General features: G+C 40.9%; 1 protein-coding gene across 5 annotated transcripts in view; it reads right to left on the bottom strand.

Moving 5' to 3' along the window:
• Positions 1–810: 810 nt before the first annotated feature.
• SMARCA2 (SWI/SNF related, matrix associated, actin dependent regulator of chromatin, subfamily a, member 2) overlaps positions 811–23,218 on the bottom strand; it is a 126,857-nt gene continuing 104,449 nt past the window's right edge. For all 5 annotated transcript variants that reach the window (XM_048502919.1, XM_048502920.1, XM_048502918.1 and 2 more), the window contains 6 exons: positions 22,288–22,505; positions 11,259–11,364; positions 9,339–9,440; positions 6,678–6,807; positions 6,027–6,169; positions 811–1,712 (listed from right to left, as the gene is read on the bottom strand). In XM_048502919.1, coding sequence (XP_048358876.1) covers positions 1,677–1,712; positions 6,027–6,169; positions 6,678–6,807; positions 9,339–9,440; positions 11,259–11,364; positions 22,288–22,505 — 735 coding nt within the window. In that variant the 3' untranslated portion in view covers positions 811–1,676. The remainder of the gene's footprint in view (positions 1,713–6,026; positions 6,170–6,677; positions 6,808–9,338; positions 9,441–11,258; positions 11,365–22,287; positions 22,506–23,218) is intronic.

Below are 23,218 nucleotides of genomic sequence, written 5' to 3'. Positions count from 1 at the left end.
CGAGCAGCCCCCCCTGAGGCCGCTCTTCTGCATCCCTCCCCCACTCACCTCGTCCTCCAGCGCTGGTCTGGAGGGCTGCAGGGACACGCCCATGCTGCCCTCAGATCTCCATTGGTCGGAGGGCAGCATGGGTGGGTCTCAGCAGCCATCCAGACTGATGCTGGAGGACGAGGTGAGTGGGGGGGGGATGGGAAAGCGGCGTCTTCGGCGCGGTGCGAAGAAAGGCGGCGCTTTCCAAAAACCTCCCTTAGGAAGGGAGGTGGAAAGCGGCGCCTTCATGCCGTTCAGGGCTGCACAGGATGGCTGCCTGTGCGAACAGCTCCCCAGGGACCGGTGTTTTTCCATCCCTGGGCCGCTGTTTTTAGCCCCATGCGGAAAGGGCCAAAGTCATAGGAAGCTTCTTGTATGGCAACCATTTTTTCAAGGCAAGAGATGTTCAGAAGTAGCTTGCCATTTTCTGCCTCCATGTGGGCTCAGCCAGTTGGGAAAGAATTGTGATTGGCCCAAAGTCACCAAGCAGATTTCCTGTGGAGGAATGGGGAATCGAGCCTGGTTCTCCATATTAGGATCTGCCACTCTTAAGCACTATACCACACTGACTCAATTTTTTTAACTAATAAATTTGAAAAAATATTTTCTTACAATATACTTCACCATCACTCCATAGGTGGAATCAGATTGGAGGCCCAGTGGTTCTTGGGCTCCGGCATTTCTCCCAAGAGTATCCTTGAGTGGCAGCAAAAAGAGCTTAAGATAAAGTCCAGCACCACCAGGGCTTTTCATGAGGACAGCATTAATTACACTTCAACATTTCAAAATTTCTGGAATTTTATTTGCCTCAGGCTTATGACTTGCAACCAAAGACATTGTGCAAAGAAAGCAAAGATTAAGTACACTTTGGGGAAAGGTGGCAAACCACACTGGTAACACAAAAGATAATGTGATGAAAGAAGCCATTCATTATACTATAGAGATTGCAATATTCAATAGCATTTTAAACCCAACTTTTTTAAAATCAAAGAGGAAAAAAGCAAAGTTTACAGTAGACATACATTTCGTGTATGCAGTTCAAAAAAGCATTTTTTTGCCAAGAGATCATTGAGCATAAAGTGAAGCAATGAATGGGACAGGACAGGGTAAAGTCTACCTACTGTACATTTAGAAGCTCTTAAACAAAATTACATACGTGTACCACAGTGAAAAAAAAACAAATACAGAACTAATAAAACTTTGAAAACTGCCTGATGAAAAATAAAATCACCAGTTGCTTTTAATGGCTTCTCCTGGTTTGCAACGTTACAAAAGACATTTTTTTAAATCTTTCTAATGCAAACTGAGAGCATCGAATCAAATATTGAAACCAGGAACAGTCAAACCATTAATAAGCTAACCCCAACCCATAGAAATATACTATCAACCCATTTTTTTTCCATCAAAAGCTTTTTTGCCCCTTATTTTTTCTTATTTTATTTTTGAGGCCCATTTGGTCACAGTATGTTACATTTTTTTTCTTTTTACACAATGATATCATATGTTTTTCTGGCACTACCCTAAAGCTAGTTTATAGATGATGAAAATACAGAAACACCCCAATGCCTATCTGACAAATGAATTCACTGGGTGTAAAATGACAGAAGGGATGTGGGATCTCAGTTCAGAAAACCTGACCGTCTGCATCACTCATCATCACTGGCGCTTGCTTCAGACTGGTCCTAGATGTGAGATTCAGGGAGAAAAATGGTAGAGGTTGGTAGCAGAAAACAAGAAAAATACAGCAGAACCAAAGGCTAATATCTTATATTCTAATAGAGAGGTCAGCCAAAGCTTTGAATACTTAAATCTGATGACTGGAGCTGTGAAACAGCAGGACAGATCATTCCCCAGGTTTGCAGAAAAAGGAGGGGGAGTTTTAAAACCCCCAAAATGGTAAAAGGGGGCAGCTTTAAGAAAAAGATTCCCTCAGTGGCTGTTGATGGGCTACCATAGTATTCCAGGCTGGGTCTCTCCGAGTAAAAATGCAGGGGCAAAGAGAAGAAGCCTTTTCCCAGGCCTATTTTGGCCTTTGACAGAAAGGCTCAACTCTTGACTAGAGTTGCCAGCTCCAGGTTGGGCAATTCCTGGAGATTCTGTGGCACAGTCTGAAAGCAGCACAGTTTGGGGAAGGGAGAGGCCTCAGTCAAATCTAATGCCACAGAGAGTCCACTCTCAAATCAGCCATTTTCTCCAGGGGGACACATTTCCATCATCTACAGTGCAGTTGTAATTCTGGAAAAATCTTCAGGTCTCACATGGAAGTTAGCAACTCTTGGTCTAGAATCAACCTCTGGGTGACATATCACCCAATTTCTATGACTCAACTTGGCATGGCTGCTTGCAATTGTTCAATAGCAGCTACCTTATGAAAGCCAGTGTAGTGTAGCAGTTAGACCTTCAGAGTAAGGTCTGGATGTCCCAGGTTTGAACCCTCCACCTTGCTGTGGAAGAGCACTTGGTTGATTTTGGACAAGCCACATACCTTTAACCTAACCTACCTTACAGGATTGGTGTGTGGATAAAGAGGAGAATTGGAGTAAAATGTAAGCTACTTTGGTCCCCACTATGGAGAAAGGTGGATATAAATGAAATAAAGAACAAATATAGCTGAAGATTGGAGGCAGTTAAAAGTTAGGTGAATGGCTGTGAAGGAGAGGTGGCAGCAGGGAAAGGGGAGAGTTGCTAGGGGTTGCTAGGGGGAGGGAAAGAGGAAATAGGGTAGGGAGGGGGACAGAGGAGAATGTGAGGTGCCTCCCAAAAGTCTTCGAGTGTTCCCTATCATGCAGGTGGGCCAGTCCAGTGGTCGTACAACAAGGCCACAGTTTTCCTAAGCAGAGGTTGCCAGGGACAGCTAGAGGTAGGTTTGCTGTTGGATGGGAAGGAGATAGGGTTGCCAACTTCAGGTTAGGGAATTGCTGGAGATTTGGGAGTTGATCCTGGGGAGAGGAGAGACTTCAGAGGGGTTTAATGCTATGGATTCCGCCCTCCAAAGTAGCTGTTTCCTCCATGGGTTGCCAACCTCCACGTGGTGGTGGTGGTGGTGGGGGGGGCGGGGGGGAATGAAGATCATCTGGAATTACAAGTGCTTCCCAGATGACAGAGATGAGGTCCCCTGGAGAAAACAGTTGCTTTGGAATGTGGACTCGATGACATTGTACCCTGCTGAAATTGCTTTCCTCTCCAAATCTCACCCTCCCAGGCTCCACTCCCAAATCACTGGGAATTTCCCAACCTTCAACTGGGAATCCTTCAAAGGGGAACTGATAGCTGTAGCTTGAAGGTGTGATTTTAGGAGACACCACTTTGAGGTTAGCAACTATATAAGGAGAGAATGAAACAGGAAAAGGAGGAGAGGCTATAGAGGCTTTCAGGAAAGAAAAAGAGGAAATCGAGAGGGAGAGGGAAACAGAGAAGCCTTCTGCAAGCCCTTGTGGGTTCCCACTTGCTAGCATTATAATAAAGAAACTAAATGAACTCTGTAAGAAACTGGGCATGCAGGTCCCACTGAAAACCCTTAAGCCCTAAGGAATTCAATGGGCGGTCATGCATTTGTACTACGACTCAGAACAATGGGAACAGCAGAAGGTTATGCACATGTTGCTAAGACTCCAAATACACTGTGCATAATATACAAGCTTAAGTACAGGTTTCCACATGGGAATGAGGTTGTGACTGGTGTTTCACATGAATAATGGAGCTGCTAGATTTTCTCCACCAGACAGGAGGTTTTTATATACCATGGAGCAGATCTGCAAGAACAAAGCTGCTTCCTCACGCAGAATGCACATCTTGGACTGATTTCTTAAAATGTTTGTACGTAAGCATTTTATGTTCCCTTCTGTGAACCTCAGGGATGGCACATATTATAGTTATCACTTGGAGAATGTGTTAGCTCTGTCCAGGTGGAGACTGTTGCCATTTTGAGGTCCACTGTTCAGCCACCAATCACCATACAGAGTTCTCTTTGCTATTAAAGGAGGTATTTATGTTGGCATGAGGTAAAAAAGTTGATCTGTGCTGAACTGCTCCAAATGTGATGAAAAGTGCCACACAGTGAGAGCAAGTGTAACACTGCACCAAGCTTCAGAGGAAGGAGAACAGTGAGAACAATGAGGGTGGAATGAAGGTATACCAACTTATTCTTTTCAGTGTATCGTCTAAGGCAGGGGTTTTCAAACTATGGCCCTCCAGATGTTTATGGACTACAATTCCCATCAGCCCCTGCCAGCATGGCCAAGTGGTAGGGCTCATGGGAATTGTAGTCTATGAACATCTGGAGGGCCATAGTTTGAAGACCCATGGTCTAAGGCCTTCCCAGCCAGAATCCACATTTTGTTGTGGGTTTTCCAGGCTGTGTGCCCAAGGTCTGGTAGTCTTTTCTCCTAATGTTTCACCTAATCTATGGCTGGCATCCTCAGAGGCATGTCACAGTAAGACATGCTTCTGAAGGTGCCACCCATAGATGTGGGTGAAACATTAGGAGAAAAAACTACCAAAGCATGGCCACGCCGCCTGGCAAACCCACAACAGCCAGTCATTCTTTTCAGTTTATTAAAACTCAAATGTTAACATTGACTTAGCTGGCCGTGTTGAATGAATGATCTCCATGTCTTGTTTTACTCTCCCTCATGGATAGTAAAAAAAAAATGTTTTACTATCCCTCATGGAGCAGCAGTGGCGTAGTGGTTAAGAGCAGGTGAATTCTAATCTGGAGGAACCGGGTTTGATTCCCCACACTGCCGCTTGAGTTGTGGAGGCTTATCTGGGGAATTTAGATTAGCCTGTGCACTACCACACACGCCAGCTGGGTGATCTTAGGCTAGTCACAATTTTTCAGAGCTCTCTCAGCCCCACCCACCTCACAGGGTGTTTCTTGTGAGGGGGGAAGGGCAAGGAGATTGTAAGCCCCTTTGAGTCTCCTACAGGAGAGAAAAGGGGGATATAAATCCAAATTCTTCTTCTTATAAAAGAAATTTTTCCAGTCCCAAGGGACTGTCATTCCACATTGGCAGCTGTCATTCCAGGCCCATGGCAGTTTCCTCCAAATCTATTCTGCATTTCATTACAACTTTTCTGTACTTTAATGGAGCCTATGCAAGACAGCTGGCATTTGTGGTTCCCATCTTATCCAATGGGTCTTTAGCAATCTCCTATTGCAACTTGATTTCATGTGTTTTAATTCAAAACCAAGTCTAGCTTAACTCAATGCCATCATCCTAATTAATTTTGCACAGGAGTTCACTTCAATTATTTATGACAAGTTTTAAAAATAAAGGTGGCTGGGATCCAAACAGCTACCTTTTGTCTGTTAAAGGTTTGTGCACATTTGTATTATTTTTCATTTAATTTATTTGAAGAGCCTGATTTCTATGCCACAAACAGCAATTGAAAATTTTTAGAGTTTTAAAAGCAGTTTGTTTATATAGCCTATAAGGCCCGCTATTGTAGAAACCAAAGTCCACATCTGTACTCTGCATACTCCACTCCACTCCACTAGTCCTGTGGTTGTTCTAAACAACATGTTTTTACCATTTCACATTTACTAGTTAATCTTAGTACTTAATCTTACACTGGCTAAAATGCACTTGGTTACAGGAGGCAGTCTGAGATTTTTTTTTAAAAAAAACCTTCCTCTTTGATTTACCAATTCTTGTGCCATTTTGTAAACTGGCTTGCAAAGTTCCATCAGTTTGCAGAGAGGTTTGCAATGTGAAATGGATGTGTGTGTGTGTCTTTTTTTGACAAGCATACATCTGGCGTCTTCTTGGGTGCTTGGAACAAATTGTGCTGTTCTTTGGATGCACCCATGAATCCAACTCCTCCATTTGAATGGGCACCAAGAGCTCAAGCTACACACTTGACAAATCTTGTGTCTCAGAATTTTACATTTCATCTTCAAAACTTTAGTGTTCAGAGTGCAGTCAGTCTAGCAAGGTAGCAATGAATGGCACATGCAGGGGAACACGGCTATTGCCCATGTAAGCAAAACTTACATTTTCATCTTGATCCTCATCAGTGTCATCATCGCTCACCACTGGTTTGGCTTTGACTCGGCTTTGGCGCTTCTTGCCTTTTCCTTTGTCTCTATTTTTTTCGTCTTTTTTGTTGAGCTTGATTTTCACTTTCACAGATTTGGCTGATCAATAAAAGTTGGGAAGAATGTGCTGGTTAAAAGCAATATTTATATTTTTGCAGCCATTAACACCTAAGTAGTTTTGCAGCCATTAACATCTAAGTAGTCACACATACTGCTTGCCCTGAAAAGGATCTCCTCTTCATTCCTTACCATGAAATTTGGGCATGTGGACATAAAATGACAAAAGAAACAACTAACATTTCAAAATGTTTTTATCAATCTGTTTGAAATCATCTGGCTGAGGCAAGGATTGGGAAACAGGAATCCAACTCCTATAATCACCAGAATAACAAGAAGAAAATATTTACAAGTGTACCCACAGTACAGTTGTCTCTAAAATGTGCTTCTTGTTCATGACAAAGACCAGGGACAAGACCACGAGTGATACAATCAAGCCAGTATACCCGCTGTCACTTACAGAATGTCTGTATCAAGACATCTTTCTCCCCAGGCAAGAAAGGCTGAGCACCAAATCAGAACAATTTCAGTTTTGAATGCAGGGACTTACATTCTGATTCTGACTCATCTTCCTCATCTTCTTCCTCTTCATTACTTTCTTCCTCACTTTCATCTTCTTTGGCAAGCTTCTGCCGTGCACTTTTGAAGACTGACTGGAGAACAATGGAATCCTCATAGATCTGCAGCATGAAAGCAAACCTGCATCAGAACTGCAAGCTGTGCTTCATCAAAAATTCACAGCATGGAACTTTAATTTCTATGCAAACCTACAGAGAGCATGGCTTTTCTCCCCATTACAAGTCATAAGTCTTGTTGCATGAATTTTACAGGAAATGCCAATGTTAATTTTTCATGCAATAAATGAAGAGGAAAAAATACTTCAGTGAAAACCTGACACACAAATAAAGCTCTGTATTATATTAATTTTCAAATTTTGAAGCACCTCCTACTCTGATATTTGAATTATTTAATGTTGTTATTACTAATGTTCTTTGAGTCTTCAGCAGATGTTCTAATTAAGATTTAGATTACAGCCTAACAATATATTCAAACAGAAATATATTTCACTAATCTGATACTAATTATAAAAAGTAAAAACAAAACAGGTGATAGTAGTGAAAAATGGATTTATTTAAGTGGTAAGAAGCTCTGAAAGGTCATACAGACAATAAGGCTGAGTTCTCTTTCTTCAGAGCAGCAAGCGATGGGCTCACCCATTCCTCTTGTGCATGTGCAATCCTCTACACACTTTACCCATGGTAAAAAGTTATAACTACACTGATCCAAGCCTTTATTAACATGTCCTAGTCTTTGTTAGCATGAGCCACAGTCCCTTGTAATCAGACTTAACAAATGGAAACTTAGTTACCATTATCGATCATAAAGGTCAGCGGAAATGTAACCACTTGAGCATGTGTAAAAATACGGGGTACAGAATAAGGGTGTCTGCACATGCAAGAAAAAGCAACAGCCAACAGGAGAACTTTAGCCATTTGTGTCACCTGAAAGATATCGGGTGGACCACTGGCCTGGGGAGGTACCTCTCCTACTCCATCTGGCCTAGGGGGAGAACAAGCTTGGCCAGGCTAGTATGCACCAGTGGTAGCATCACAGGAAAACCTGGCACAATTGAACTGCCAATTATTACCTTTAAAGCCCTAAATGGCCAAGGGCCAGGATTTTTAACAGGCTGCCTGTTTCCATAAGTACTTGCACATCTATTGAGAAACACTGGCCAGAGCTCCTCCACCTTCTGAACTGGGTACAAGGATCAGTGGTGGTTATGAAGGACAAAGAGCTTTCTTGTGGATGTGTACTGGCACCTCATCTCTTTAACATCTACATAAACGATCTTCAAAACCACCTTAGCAAAGTTAATGGCCATCCTCCTAAAATTGGACAATGTCCCGTTCCACTCCTTCTCTACGCTGACAATGCTGTTATTTTATCCCAAACATCCATTGGACTCAAAAGATATCTAAGAGCTTTTTTTGACTACTGTGATCTCAACAAACTAAAACTAAACAGTGAGAAGTCAAAAATAATCATATTTTCCAAAAACTGGCATCCTCTTTCCTGGAAAATCAACAATATTGAGATCAAGCAGGTACAATCCTTTAAATATTTAGGGATCACTTTTCAATACAATCTAAAATAGTCCCTTCATAGATCCTGCTTAATCTAATCAACCAGACGTACCATGTCTGGCATAATCCAATTTTACTACGGAAAAGGAAACCAATCAGTAAAAGTCGTATTAAAAATTTTTCAAGCAAAGTTGTCGCCTAAAATCCTCTACGGCATCCCAATTTGGATAAGCCATTTCCAACGTGATGTTGTTTAGCTCACTTCAGAAGGCACAGTGTAACGTGACAGATCCAACCATCATCCAAGTAGACTTCCTCCAATTTATGTGGCTCTTCCTCTAATGGAAGAGCCATTTAATTTGAAGGAAGCCTCCTTACATTGGAGGAAGGCTTCAAATGTGACCCCAAAAGAAAGATGGAGTATAAATATTTAAATAATTAAATAAACTTTGCTGAGTGGTAGGAAAGGGATAGCATCCAGTCCAACACCACTGAGAGCATATCTAAATGTTATATCTATTTGAGCAAAATGCACTGTCATTACATTTTTATTGGACCCTTCTTTCAAGGAGCTCAAGGTGGTATAGATGGTTCTTTCCTTCCCATTTTTATTCACACAACAATGGGCGAGGTAGGCTAGAGAACAGTTAGCATAAAGGCTGTGCTTGCAGAGAGAATCTACATGATGTCTATTCACAACCTCCAGCAATCATACATATTGTGTTCCCCAAATGCTGTTTGGTGAGCCTTCAGCCCACATGAACGGAATACCAGAACATTTGCAGAGGGCTAGGAACTTGCTATTACATAGGCTAAAATTAACTAAAGCAGAAAAGTAAGCATAAATCAGCTATATACACTGGCCAAAACATTGCAGACCAAGGATTACAGTAGTAAGAAGCTCTGAAATATTATCTGTGGACACTACCTTCCTCCAGATGAAATTAACAGCGAACCAAAACAATATGGGTTGATAGTATGTATAAAATTAGGTTTAGCCAAAGTTTTCATATAAAAGAATTCTCAGTGAGTAATACAAAATGTTCACCCACATTACATGGTGTTTACTGAAAAGGCATCTGTCAATATTCTCAATAATGAAAGAAAAATAATTTGAAGCAAACCTGTGATCCTTCCAAGTTGAAAGTCTGAGCATTGTGACATAACAAATTGACATCCTTCTCCAGGTCACTCACACTGCGATATTTATGGTTACGAATTCTTTCCTAATGTGCATATTTTAAAGAGATTAAAATGGGGAAAGACAGGTGACAAGTAATCAATATGCAGCAATCCTGAACCTAACAAAAAATTAAACACGATTGCATGGTGTAGTGGTTATGAACAGCAGACTCTAATCTGGAGAACTGGATTTGTTTCCCTGGTCATCCACATGCTGAATGACCTTGGGCCAGTCACAGCTCTCTCAGTACTCTCTCAGCCCAGGCAATGGCAAACTATTTCCAAACATCTCTTCACTGAAAACCCTACAGAGTCACCATAACTCAGCTATGACTTGAGCAAGGGACAACTTGACAGTCGTGAGTGAGCGGAAGAAAAGGGCTGCAAGGGATGTCAATTTCAGCTCTTTTAGTTTCATTGGGGGAATGGAAATTGATGAACAAACAGAAACCTTAGCCAATAAAAGGCTAATTTACAAAAATGAATTTTAATGCAGCTATAGGCTGAAAAGCAAAAACATAGTAGACTTGCAAATAGAGTAGCCATGATAATAGCAAATAGCCAGATGACTGCTTACACTTCAAAATATTCTCAGTAGTATAAACTATAGAAGTACACATGCCACAGTATATATATACTCATGCTGCTTAATGTGAGCTGTGATTGTGTGTGAATTTGTCCACTGAAAGCAGAGTTGTCAGGCCAGACAATTAATGGGAAACCAAAGGGGGCTGCTGGGTAACAGCCCAATATTAAGCCCAGAAGAGATGTCGCCTCTCCCTAGGAACTGGTCAGAACTCTATGGTAAAGCCACAAAGTTTCCAGTGATTCTTAGAGAGGACTGATGTCACTTCTGGGTTTACCCTGAAGTGATATCATCCTATCAGCCATTTTTTAAAATTTTATTCTGCTTCTGGTCTAAATGGCAGAGGAGAAATGCAGCAGGGGATGGGGACAGATCCTTTGGCCTCTTCAGGGCTGGCAATCTTACTGGAGAAAGATATAACTACCATTATTATACATACATAAGCTGTGGTGAAAAAAGTGTGTTCTTCAAAATGGCCAGAGATAAACATACCCATCATATATTTGACAACAACTCCCATAAAGTTTCTTTCCAAGCATGTTCTGTGTTTCATGCTCCACCAATCTAAATTTTTGTAAATATCCATAATAAGGCATAATAAGGAATCTTGGGTTCAATTACACCAGCAGAGTTCATACTGTTGTCTTGCTGATAGATTATTTTGTACAATTTGACTGCTTCTGTCCATGCTCGCAGAAATAATGCATACACGTTATAAACTGGTCTGTCAGACAGACTGTGCGTGAGACCACTCCATAGTTTATTTATTCCTAAGTCAACCTCAAGTCATTTGGGGAGACCAGCTGTTGATAGGGGCCCCCTTCCTCCTTCTTCCTTCCTCCTCTTTTTTCTCCATTACGACATCATGGAGATCCTGCCACCCCTTTTGTTTGGGGTTATGGGAATTAGTAGAGGCCGCCATCCTGAGTTAATTAATGCTGCATTTTAAATGGGGAAGGGTTTATTTTTATTCTTATTAGAGCTGTTTTAACTTATATTTATCGTATTTAAAATGTTATTGTGCTCTATCCATGTTGTACACCGCCCTGAGCCCTTTGGGGGAGGGCGGTTTATAAACCCAAATAATAAATAAATAAATAAATAAATACTCTGAAAAATGTGTTTAAACTATTGACAGTGAAGTATTACAAACAAGGAAGATTCACAGCAAGCAATATATTATATTTACATTATATGCAAGAGAGTGGAAACCTAATACTGATCACTTGGGCTGATGCTGGAATGTGCATACACATATAATAGAAATAATGATCACCTTTATTTTTTTGAAGTCTACTGGCTTCCTAATTAACTCATAGTACTCTGGATATTCTTTTCTGGAAGGCAGCTGGATGAAGACTTCACTTAACTGTCGCCCTGAACTGTTAAAAAGACAAAAAACACAAAACACCTTTTAACTCCATTGGGAACGGGGCTGTGCCTCAGACAGAACACATCCATTCTTCCCCGAGTAATTTGAGACCATGCCTTCGTAAACAGAAATAATTAGCAAGGAAGACAATGTATTGCCGAAGGCTTTCATGGCCAGAATCACTGGGGTGCTGTGTGGTTTCCGGGCTTTATGGCCGTGTTCTAGCAGCATTTTCTCCTGATGTTTCGCCTGCATCTGTGGCTGGCATCTTCAGAGGATCTGATAGTTGGAAAGGAAAGCAAGTAGATTATATATACCTGTGAGTAAAGGTCAATAGGTGAGGGCATCTGAATAGGAGTGGCCTGGCAAGCGAGTAACAATGAAGTGAAGCATGTGAGTAACAAAAGAGATAGCAAGGTCAATAGGTGAGGCATCTGAATAGAAGTAGTCTGGCCTTTGTTCCCTTTGATTATCTGTAGTCATCCTGTGCCTGTGTGGAGCTGATTAGTCACTGTCTTGACTAGTGTTTTTCAAAACTGGCAGCCAAATTCTGTTCATTTTCATGGTTTCTTTCTTTCTGTTGAAATCCACAAGCACATGGACAATTTCAACAGAAAGGAAACAGCTAATCCTGATATTCAAAACACTGCTGAAAAATTCTAAGAAGGCTCAACTACCATTACTAATAAGAAAGGGAACTCCTGTATGATATTTAGAAAGCTTGGCAGATTTTCCTGCCACAGCATTTACAGCAGACATCTTGGATTTGTGCCTCAGAAAGAACAAATGCTTGAACTGAATTTCCTAAACTGCATTTGGAATTGTCTAGGAGCTACATACAGCTATTAACTGCCATATGACAGAAAGCCTAAATGTATGCTGAAATTTTCACACTTTTGGCAACAGCATCACACATTTATAGACAGCAATTTGACTGCTTCTGTCCATGCTCGCAGAAATAATGCATACACGTTATAAACTGGTCTGTCAGACAGACTGTGCGTGAGACCACTCCATAGTTTATTTATTCCTAAGTCAACCTCAAGTCATTCCTTTGTTAAACTGTCCCCCTGCAGCTCAGACATAAAGAGGTCAGCAATACATGCACACCTCCTGTCTACCTGCACCTACTACCTGCACACGGGCATGCATCACTGAAAAATGGGGATGAGACTGCTGAAACTGCCCATAGGCTTCAAATTACGGCTATTAAAGTTGTGGGTTCCTATCCTGCATACATTTTAAAGGGACTGCGGTTAGCAGGAATTCCGAAAAGGAAAAAGGGCAGTTGTGAATCTGATCTATATTCACTGTTCAAGTTGGGGAAATGCAGTACCGCTAGTTACGCCTTTCTCTGTGAGGAATCCGGACAAATGAAAGGGCAATAGCGTATAAAAACATAAATATACAGCAGGCGATTTTGGTTACATTCCTACAGCAGCAACATAGTACTGTTTTTTTTACCCTCAGCACTCCCTCCCCCTCATCCTTTTTTTCATAGAAGGATTCCATCTCTGAGTCCCTTGCTGTATCTATAAGCGAATATAGTAAAAAAGAAATTATATTATATGTTCTTTTTCTAGCAAAAGTGCTGCTGTAGTCACAACTGAAGGTATGCTGAAAGAAAATTATTATTTATGAATATGCTATTTGGTTGTTATCTCTATTGTTAGTTTCATACAAATCTTAAAGGAATAAATGTAAGATCTACCAAACATGAAAAGCAGGCACACTTTTTCCTCTTGTGGTTGCCTAGCAACTAGCAGGTTATATGCTGAAGAGCAATATGACCTGCATAAATTATCAGAATCTACCAAAAGATGAGTGGCACCTCCATACTATGACCGCATTGCCTCAGCACTGGGCTTTTTCACACACGGGCAAAAACAAAACAAAAACAAAGCAGACAGCAACATTTTTAAAAATTCTTCATTCTATTCTTGGCAGGTGCTAAATCTATCTTGTATCAAAAACACTACGTGGTGTTTTAAGTGTGTTAACATGGAGAGCCATTCCCAGTGGCATGAACAAGCAATTAATTATATGGTTTAAGATGTGCATTGGTTTGACAAGTTGAAGACTCTAGGCACTGTGCAGCCAGAGGAACTTCCAGTCTTTTTTTAACTAGAAAAACTGAGTAAAACTTATTCATTCATCCATTTAGCACCATACCAATTTCAACCCCCCCCCCCCCCCCCCCAAACACACACACAAGAAGGTGAAGTGTTCCTCTTCCTTTGGTGGGACTCATTTGATGAATTTATCTATAAGAGCAGGAAGTTACAATTGTTTTAATTATGGATTGTTAAGACACTTCCCAGAGTGTTGCTCATATGTTATTTTTAAATGGACAATACAGTATGGAATATTACTCCTCTAGAACCTAACTCATTTGCTGACAATGTGTAGCACTGAACTGGCACTACGTATATTAAACAGTAGTCAAGTGCTATCTGCAAGTGACATGTGTGGAAAGTTGCAATTCTCATACAGTGCAAGTAGAAAATGGGAAAGTGCTGGAAAGCTCTACCCCACAAGGCAAGCGAGGGTCCTGTTAATCAGCAGCACATGTCCCATGTATCTGCTATGTCAGCACCCTTGGAGATGTGAGGCTTCCCCAAATGAGTACCCTGAATCCTGCACATCTTCAGATTACAAGGCAAAGGGATATGCAAAAATCACTGAAACTACCAACATATTTAAACTGTTAGACAACAGTTCTCTGAACAGAGTGGCACACACAGTAATAAATAAAAATGCTGTGGGAAGCAGGCATCAAGGATGGCCAAAGGTTAACCTTTATCCCCACTCTTCAATCCCCGGGATAAATGTAATAAGGAGAGCTAAAGTCCATGCTACCTTTGCTCACAGAAGCAAGCTAATTTTGAAAAACAATCATTCCATTAATTGCATGTTTGTTTATTCAAATTTACTTAAATATGTTTTGGTCAAGCTTGTATCAAGGATCATATGTTCTAATGATGGAGCTGTGGAATCCCACATTCTTTGAGCACAAACTGAAATCCCATACAAAGTTGATAAATGTTGTTCAATGTATTTAAGGGCAAATCCTGCTTAAATAAGCAATCAGCAGTTGTGTTATGGCACAAGCAACAATGTTGCAATCAAACTACGCTCTCATCAGAATGACAGTGGGCTCTAGTACACGTAGGGATTTGGACAATGCAGTGGAACCCTGCCTCTCAACTTTCCAATCTGTTAGGTTGACAGGAAGAGTTCTAAGCTCTTCCTGAAAGGCAACACCAGAGTAAAGAGAAACTTACCACTTTATCCAGAGACAGGAATGGGGCAGGAGCACATCCTTGTTCTTCATGCATACTTAATAAAGCAGCAAGTGCAGTAGAATGTGTGGTATGGCAGGGAAACACAGTAAACTCCAGGAGACATTCCGTGATTAAAAAGAAAGTTCAAGGAATGAAGCTTGACCTTCCAATTCCTAACCACCAAGCTAAGAGGCGAGGAATGAAAGAGGGAAAGATGATCCCTAAGAGAACCTTAATTCAAGAAGTGGCTTAGTCAGAAGCTGGTTTTGCTATTGTGAAACTAGCTTGTGTTCCAAAGGAAAACACTAGAATACTGTGTGCATTTTTGTTCAGGGTAGTATGGAGACTGACCCAATTTTATTTAGGGAATATATGTTCAAATATTCCTCAATAACATTTTTACAAGGATAAAGCAGAAATAGTTGCAAGACATTCCATGAGTTTGGTAGTTGGACTGCCATTCTGGGAAAAGCCCATTAACTAATGCTATGTGCTAAGAGGATCCCCAGGCTATCCTGTCTCTGGATAAAGAGGACTCCCATAATAAGGAATAACAAGAATATGGGGAAAAAATGCCAGGATAGCTGTGAAAGACCTGTAGATCCCTATGCAATCTAGACTAGCCTTATGCAGGGCATTTTGTGAAAGACCACAGTACTGGTCACCTCTAACAACGTTTATATCAAGAAAAGAAGTGCTAAATTAGAACCGCCTCCTGAATATATTTCAGATGTTACATCATGATCTCTCAGCAGCTTCCTTGTTAAAACTGAGAAGTCTTGGCCTGCCAAACTATTATGCCATAAATACACAGTAATTTTCTGCAGATGCGAAAAGATCTCAGTGCAAAAGCTACACAAGATATATATGGAAGATATGTTAATTTGCAACATCCTGGCAAGGTACTTGGGAGGGCGGGGGGAGAATGAAGCTTCCTGTTGAATGTCCTCTTCTGGAAGGAACCTACATTATTTGCTGCTTCTCTAACCAATAAACACAAAGATCCTTTCAATGCAATTGCTCCTGAAACTCCCCCAACACACAAATCTTACAAACATTAATAACGATAGTGCTTGCTCAGCATTTAAACTATAAGCCAAAAGAAATGAAATTCCCATCCTTTGCAAACCTCTGGATGAGATAAGTTGTTTATAACTTGCAACTTCACTGCTTTTCTTCAAGTGCAATCAATGATAACAGCAACCTAATTAAAATTTAAAGCAGTAGCTGTGGACAGATTTTTAGGAGTTTTTAAATTATTTTTTAAATTCAAGGACCACTTTAACCTTTGTTGTTAACAAAGCAATGTAGAAAAAGCAAGGGAAACGACTCTGAAACTGCATTTAACTTTTGTTGACAATATATTTGGTAGAACAAAATTCAAGCCCAGTTGCAGTATCTTAGAGACCAACCATTTTTTTCCCTGGAATAAGCTTCTGAGAGTCAAATCTCACTTCACCAGACATGTTTCATTTGTCAAACAAAACATATTTGGTAGATATTACAGACAATGATGCACTGGTGTACCAAACACAAGACCAAATTCAACTAATATGGATTACATTCCTAAGCATGTTTACACAAAGGAAGTACCACTGAATTAAATCTGATTTATAGTGCAATATAAGCCGTAGAAAGGTCTCTCTGTTTAGTACTGCTCTGTTATTTCTTATTTAGGAATGTGAGCTAAATTACAATCAGAGCACTTAGGGATCATCTTTCAACCTTACAGGAACTTAATTATCTTCATTAATTAGTAGAGATAGACAAACTTCCTTCAGACAGCATGTCCAGTGTCATCAATCTTCCCCAGTAATATGTAATCCAATGAAGAGTTAGGTATGTTCCTGGGGATACAGGATCCTGTTTGCTCAGATCGTAACTATAGGCTGCTGGATCAGACTAGGAGTCCATCTAACCCAGTAAACTGCTTCTCTTAGAGGCTTACCAGTTGCCCTGGAAGACCAAGCAAAGAGGGCAAGGCCTTCTCCTGGTGCCATCTCCCAGCACTGGTATTCAGAGGTCTGCTTCTTCTGTATGAAAGTCCCCTCTACTCACATGGTTAGGAGCCACTGGTGAACTTTTCCTTTAGGAATAACCTCTTTTCGAGCCATTTAAACTCATGGTTATCACAGAGTCCTCTGGCAATGAACTTCACAGTTTAGTTATTCATTGATTTAAAAAGTATTTTCTTCTGTCTGTCCAAACCTATTTCCCAGCAACTTCACCAGGTGCTCCCAAGTGGTAGTATTATGGGAGAGAGACCCCATGCATAATTTTAGAAAATTCTATCACAGTGATACTCAGTGATACTCAGTGACTTGGGAGCAACATGTAGCTGTGGGCCGTGTGAATCCTTTTTCATACTGTAGGCAGAACTACACAGGAGCAGCAGTGGCGTAGGAGGTTAAGAGCTCGTGTATCTAATCTGGAGGAACCGGGTTTGATTCCCAGCTTGGCCGCCTGAGCTGTGGAGGCTTATCTGGGGAATTCAGATTAGCCTGTACACTCCCACACATGCCAGCTGGGTGACCTTGGGCTAGTCACAGCTTCTTGGAGCTCTCTCAGTCCCACCTACCTCACAGGGTGTTTGTTGTGAGGGGGGAAGGGCAAGGAGATTGTAAGCCCCTTTGAGTCTCCTACAGGAGAGAAAGGGGGGATATAAATCCAAACTCCTACTCCTCCTCAATTTTCTTTACACAGCACTAAAATATTGATATATTGCTGGAATGTTGTATCAATGGGCTCTCTAAATTTCCAGGAAGGGGCTACAGTTTAAAAAAAGAAAAGCTAGGCATTCAGATAACCTTTTAAGTCTGTTGTTACAATGTTCTGGCAATATATCAATATTTTAGTGCCTTTTTAAAAGAAGAGCAGATCTCTGATGCCTCCAATGCCACCACTGCCGATAACCAGTGGTGGGATTCAGCAGGTTCGCACCACTTCGGCAGAACCGTTAGTTAAAATGGTGCTTGTAAACAACCAGTTGTTAAATTATTTGAATCCCACCACCGGAACCGGTAGTTAAATTATTTGAATCCTACCACTGCCAATAACCACTGTTGAAAATCCTCATTATTGAAGGCACATGCAGAAGAAAATAAACTGACTCTGCAACTGTGAAAATGCATAGGGAGGGCAGATGTGGAGAACAGTGCATGGATCCAGTTGGCCAGATCAACCATATCAAGGTAAGGGGACATTTTTCGAGCTGGGGTGAGTTGGGAGAAAGCCTTTGTTAAAACTGCATTAACTTGCTTCTCCTATACCAGTGATGGCGAACCTTCTCGAGACCGAGTGCCCAAATTGCAACCCAAAACCCACTTATTTATCGCAAAGTGCCAACACGGCAATTTAACCTGAATACTGAGGTTTTAGTTTAGGAAAAACGGTCGGCTCCGAGGCGTGCGTTACTCAGGAGTAAGCTTGATGGTAGTCGGTGGCTTTGTTTTGAAGCAACCGTGTAACTCTTCCAATGGGTGAATCATAACCCTAGGAGGGTTTACTCAGAAGCAAGTTCCATTGCCAGCAACCAAGCTTACTTCCAGGTAAAGGATTGCGCTTTAGTTCTTCGCATGAAAATCAGTGGGGTTTAACAGCGCTTAACAGGGTTACCTACACTGCTTCCCCAAAACTTGGTCTAAGGTTTAATGCTAATAAATCGAGCCCAGCAGCCCAGGCCAGCCTATATGTGTGTGGGTGGGTGTGACTGTTTGCGCGTGCCCACAGAGGTTTGCCACCAATGTCCTATACTGTTCCTATTGCATTTTATATTTTGTAATCTACCTTGAGTTGCAACAAAAAACAGAACATAAGGTAAATAAATAAAATTCTTCTGTATCTTCAGAGAGTCTAAACTTTGTAAGAATGTGTAATCCAAGTTTTACGTTCTTACATTTTTAGGGTGTATGAAAATACAGACAAATATTGTAGACTGCTCACAGTCTCCTAAAAAGGATTTTGAATATTGAACTGTTAATATTCCAACTTTGGAATCACCTGTTTTCTCTCGACAAAGCTGGACAATGTAATGGTAAAAGAAAAACAGACAATATTTTTACATGTAAAGATAGCACACTTTCAGGAGAACTAACAACCTCATGCGAAGGATTCACAGGATTCATGTTACAAATGTTACAAAATTGTTCATATTTATGTAGGAGAAGTTAGGCTTCTTGTCACGTGAGCACTGAGATATTTTATTCCAAGACCAAAATGTATTCTATCTGATCAACATCATCTATAAATTTTAGGTATCAAAAAAGTATTCTTACGTAAGACAGCATTTATTTTTCTGCATTCACAAAAGTTACCCTGCTGGCAACATTTTTTTTTTGCGATGTTGAACACCATGTGACTTTCATTCTGATTAGTTATTCTTTTACAGCATGACCCTTGAGCTATTGTTGGATCCCACAGTATTACAAGTGGAAAGTGCTTGCAGAAGTTGATCCTTCTCCAACTTTTCCTACCTCTAACTGCTCTTTGAACACCTAAAAAATCCTCTGCTGAAGGTTAATGGACCTGCAAAACACTGTACTGTGACATAGTGGACTACAGTAAACAGGGGAAATGAGACAAGATTATCTTGAACTCCCTCTTGCAGAAATGTAAACTGCCACGTTTTCCCACCAATGTAAGGAGGAGACAGTACTGAGAAGCTAATTAACCAAAGTTCAGCACCCTTTGCCACTGTATACATTTTGTTTACCCTCAGCAGAAAATCTTGGGGGGAAGGTATCTAACAAAGGAAGGCAGCAGGGTCATTAATTTCCTACTGGCACGGGATTCAACCCACGGATATAAAATTTGCATCTACAATAACACCTGCAACCACTTGCTCAGTTGGTGCGGAGCTGTCATCAAAATGGGCTGATCTGTCATAAAAATGCTGATGACACTCAGCTCATTCTGTTGATGGACGGGGGAGCGGCCTCTGCCCCTGCGGCTCTACAGCACTGTTTAGAGGCGGCCACTGACTGGTTGAAGCAGAGCAAGTTAAAACTTAATCCATCAAAGATGGAGATCCTCTGGCTGGGTCGCAGGGAAGGGATTGGGAATTTCCAGCCGCCGGTGTTAGAAGGGGTCCCTTTGGTACCAACCTCTTTGGCCTGCAGCCTGGGGGACCATCTGGACCCATCTCTTTCTATGGAGAACCAGGTGGCCCATGTCACCCGGGTCGCTTTTTTCCACCTTTGTCAGGCCCGGCGGTTGGCTCCCTACCTCTCCCAGGCTGACCTAGTCACGGTGATCCAGGCAACGGTCACCTCCAGGCTAGACTATTGTAATTCGCACTACGTGGGCTTTCCCTTGTGGCTGACCTGGAAACTGAAACTGGTCCAGCACGTGGCGGCTCGCCTTCTTATGGGTGGATCAATTAGAGATCACATCTCCTCCATACTGCGCTGCCTGCACTGGCTCCCAGTAGAATTCCGGATCATCTTCAAGGTCTCAGTGTTGACCTGCAGAGGCGAATTTCCTGGTAATCCCCTGCCCTTCAATGTTGCAGCTAGCCTCTTCCCGGGTCAGGGCTTTTACGGCCCTGGCCCCTGCCTGGTGGAACACTCTTCCTCCATCTGTTAGGGCTCTGTGGGACCTTGGGGAGTTCCGCAGAGTCTGTAAAACCGAGTTGTTCCACCGGGCCTTTGGGGAGGCTGGCTGTGGATTTGCCGCTCCTCGCAATGCCCCCCTTTGATTCTGTCTGTGTCATTCTTGGCCTTCTGCCAAATCCCCTCCCAAGTCTGGGATCAGATGCCACCAATAATTTGTAGGTGTTGCTGCTGCTGTATTTTAACTAATTTTAATGTTTTTAATATATTTTACTACTATATTTTTTGTGTTGCCTATTTGCCTTACTGTTCACCGCTCAGAACCCTTTAGGGATTGGGCAGTATAAGAAAACGAATAAATAATAATAATAAAAAATAAAGGGAGACAACTTCATGTACCATAAGCATATCACTACTGTTCTCTGAATTAGGTAAACAAAAAAGTATGGAGACTAAGACAAGGCCAGATAACATATTTTTGTTAATAAAATACAAAATTTACATTTGAAAAATATTTGAAACTGCTTGTTTACTAAATGCCATTTATCTATTGACTATAAAACTAGGTCCCCTGATATCAATGAACTTAGAAGGGTATAACTTTGCTTCAGATTGCCAATTAAAGTCTAGATTTTGTTTTCTGTTTAAATTAGGAAACCATAGTAGGGTTGTGTCATGCCAATGTCCTTAAGTTCCACAACTCTTAAGATTGTAATCCTAATGATGATAACTAGGAATGCTGCAAATTTTGGTATAAACATATTTGACTATTGAAAATACCTTATTCGAAGGTGGCAATCACATGTGAGCTGATCACTTGGACTGTTTGGTTCATGATAAGCAGGTGTGAACACCTGCTGAACCAGTTTGTATTTTCCAAAACTACACATGCATGAAGATGCTGCCAATTCAAACTGATTGGCAGCTATTAGTGTCATTGGGACTACTTAGATGAGCACCAAAAGATAGGAGTTTGGTGAAACACAACATTTATCAATGACCAATTTATATGATTTGTGAATGCTTTAATTGACTATTAAAAGAATTGTCTGCTGAACGGGGCAGCTAAGATGGGTTAGTAGAACTCAAATGGGCTATGTGAGAACACCAATGTAGAAAAACACAACCCTGGATACTCACCATGAAGGTTCCTTCTTCTCTGAGGTAAGGAAGGCATCTTCAGAGTAGGGATTATTCCTGCCCATTCCTCGGGGAGGCAGGAAAACCCAGTTGCACAATATCACATGTTTAGTAAAGAACACAGTGTAACAATCTGTTGAACACCCCCAAACAGATCAACCAACTACAGAATCAACCAACTATAGAATCAACCGTGAAGGCTCCTTCTCTGAGATAAGGAGAGCATCTTCAGGGTAGGGGTTATTCCCACCCATTCCTCAGGGAGGCAGGAAAACCCATTTGCGCAATTTGAATGTTTAGTAAGGAACACAGTGTAACAATCTGTTGAAAATTCAGGGCTTTCTTCCAGCAAATAGGGCACAAAGGCAAATCAGTGGGTGTTTGAGCATCCTTAACTGTAACCAACTGAATAGTTTATTCAAAATAGTGAAGGGTCCATAATTGTTGTGAATATGAAGCTGTGATCCTAGCACCCAACTATCATTTTCTCACTACCTAACGTGACTTCACTTGCAATAATAGTTGGTTCAAGAGGCAGTAGAATAATACCACATCATTCACCATCCCTTCTGAAACAAAAAGTCTTACTTATAAGCAACCCTTTGCAAATGTGTTACTAAGCATATGCATCATTTACATGGCTCAGAGAGTAACTGCGGAATATATATCTTTTTTGTATTCACAAATAAGAAGAAATGGATAGGAGAATTAAGAGAACCCCAAAATATGCCTTTCCACATTTATCTGTCTTCGTACATACTCTTGCATTCTTTCACTTTAAACCTTGAAATAAAATTTTTTTTATGGATGTTAATAAACGTAAGAGTTATGGGTACAAGAAATTTGTAGGATCATATATAAAACATAAAACATTTCCAGTGTTCCAGTGTTCCAAATATACAGGCTTTATGCACGTCTTTACCAAGAAAACAAAGCTGATTAAGGTAAACATAAGCTCACCTGTCTTTGTAATTGATGACAGTATCAATAATGGCATTCATCTGTTTTGTCAGCTTGGGAGGATTGGGAGACAATTTCTCTGCTGGAGGTCTTCCCCGCCTCTTTTTTGCCTTCTCTCCATCTTCTTTGCCTGAATCTTTGTCCACGTTTCTTCTCCTTTTTCGTTTTTTAAGCCGCACTTCCTCTTCCATTTCTTCCAAATTGCCGTCTTCAATTGCCTAATAATTGTAGATGCAGAAAATATTTGAAAAATCCAAAGACACCAACAAAATGTATGAATTAATACCTCCACAAGGTTCAAATAACCCCACAGCAAGAACTTAATCAATTTATAACTGCAAGTTGAACAAAAGAAATTTTAAGTCAAGGACAATTGGTAGACAAAATTTAAAGTGCTTAAATAGGTATTGTCCTGAGAAATTTAATCAGAGCTGATAAAGCGGGAAGGCCACACCCCAGAAGGCCTTTGATGCGGAAGCAATGAACATCTATACTCAAAACACAGTCAATATGGTATTTTAATAGCTACATTCATGTATCCATTTTAATGCATGTCCATTGACAAAGCATAATGAGACAAAGTCCCCTTCAAAAACCATGTACAAAAACCACCTCATGTACAGAAACACACACACACACACACCCTTTCCCCCACAAATATAATCTCCTGAGTCAACAGGCCAGATACTTTTAAAGAGTTTTCCAACAGAATTTCCAAAATAGCACACCATCTTTTCCAAAACCACAAATAATTTTCACCATTTATAACAACAGTTACTGAAAATGCAGAAATGGTGGACAATACATTGTTATACAGTAAAGAATGCTGGCACTATGGGAAGGGAAAAACAATACAATTCAAACATAATCAGACAACAAATATCATTTAAAATTTACCTGCAAATGTATGCTTTTAACCACAGCCAACAGC

Source organism: Sphaerodactylus townsendi, linkage group LG07, assembly GCF_021028975.2.
Source record: "Sphaerodactylus townsendi isolate TG3544 linkage group LG07, MPM_Stown_v2.3, whole genome shotgun sequence".
NCBI classification, from domain to species: Eukaryota; Metazoa; Chordata; class Lepidosauria; order Squamata; family Sphaerodactylidae; genus Sphaerodactylus; species Sphaerodactylus townsendi.
This window is presented reverse-complemented; position numbering and strand designations above follow the sequence as displayed.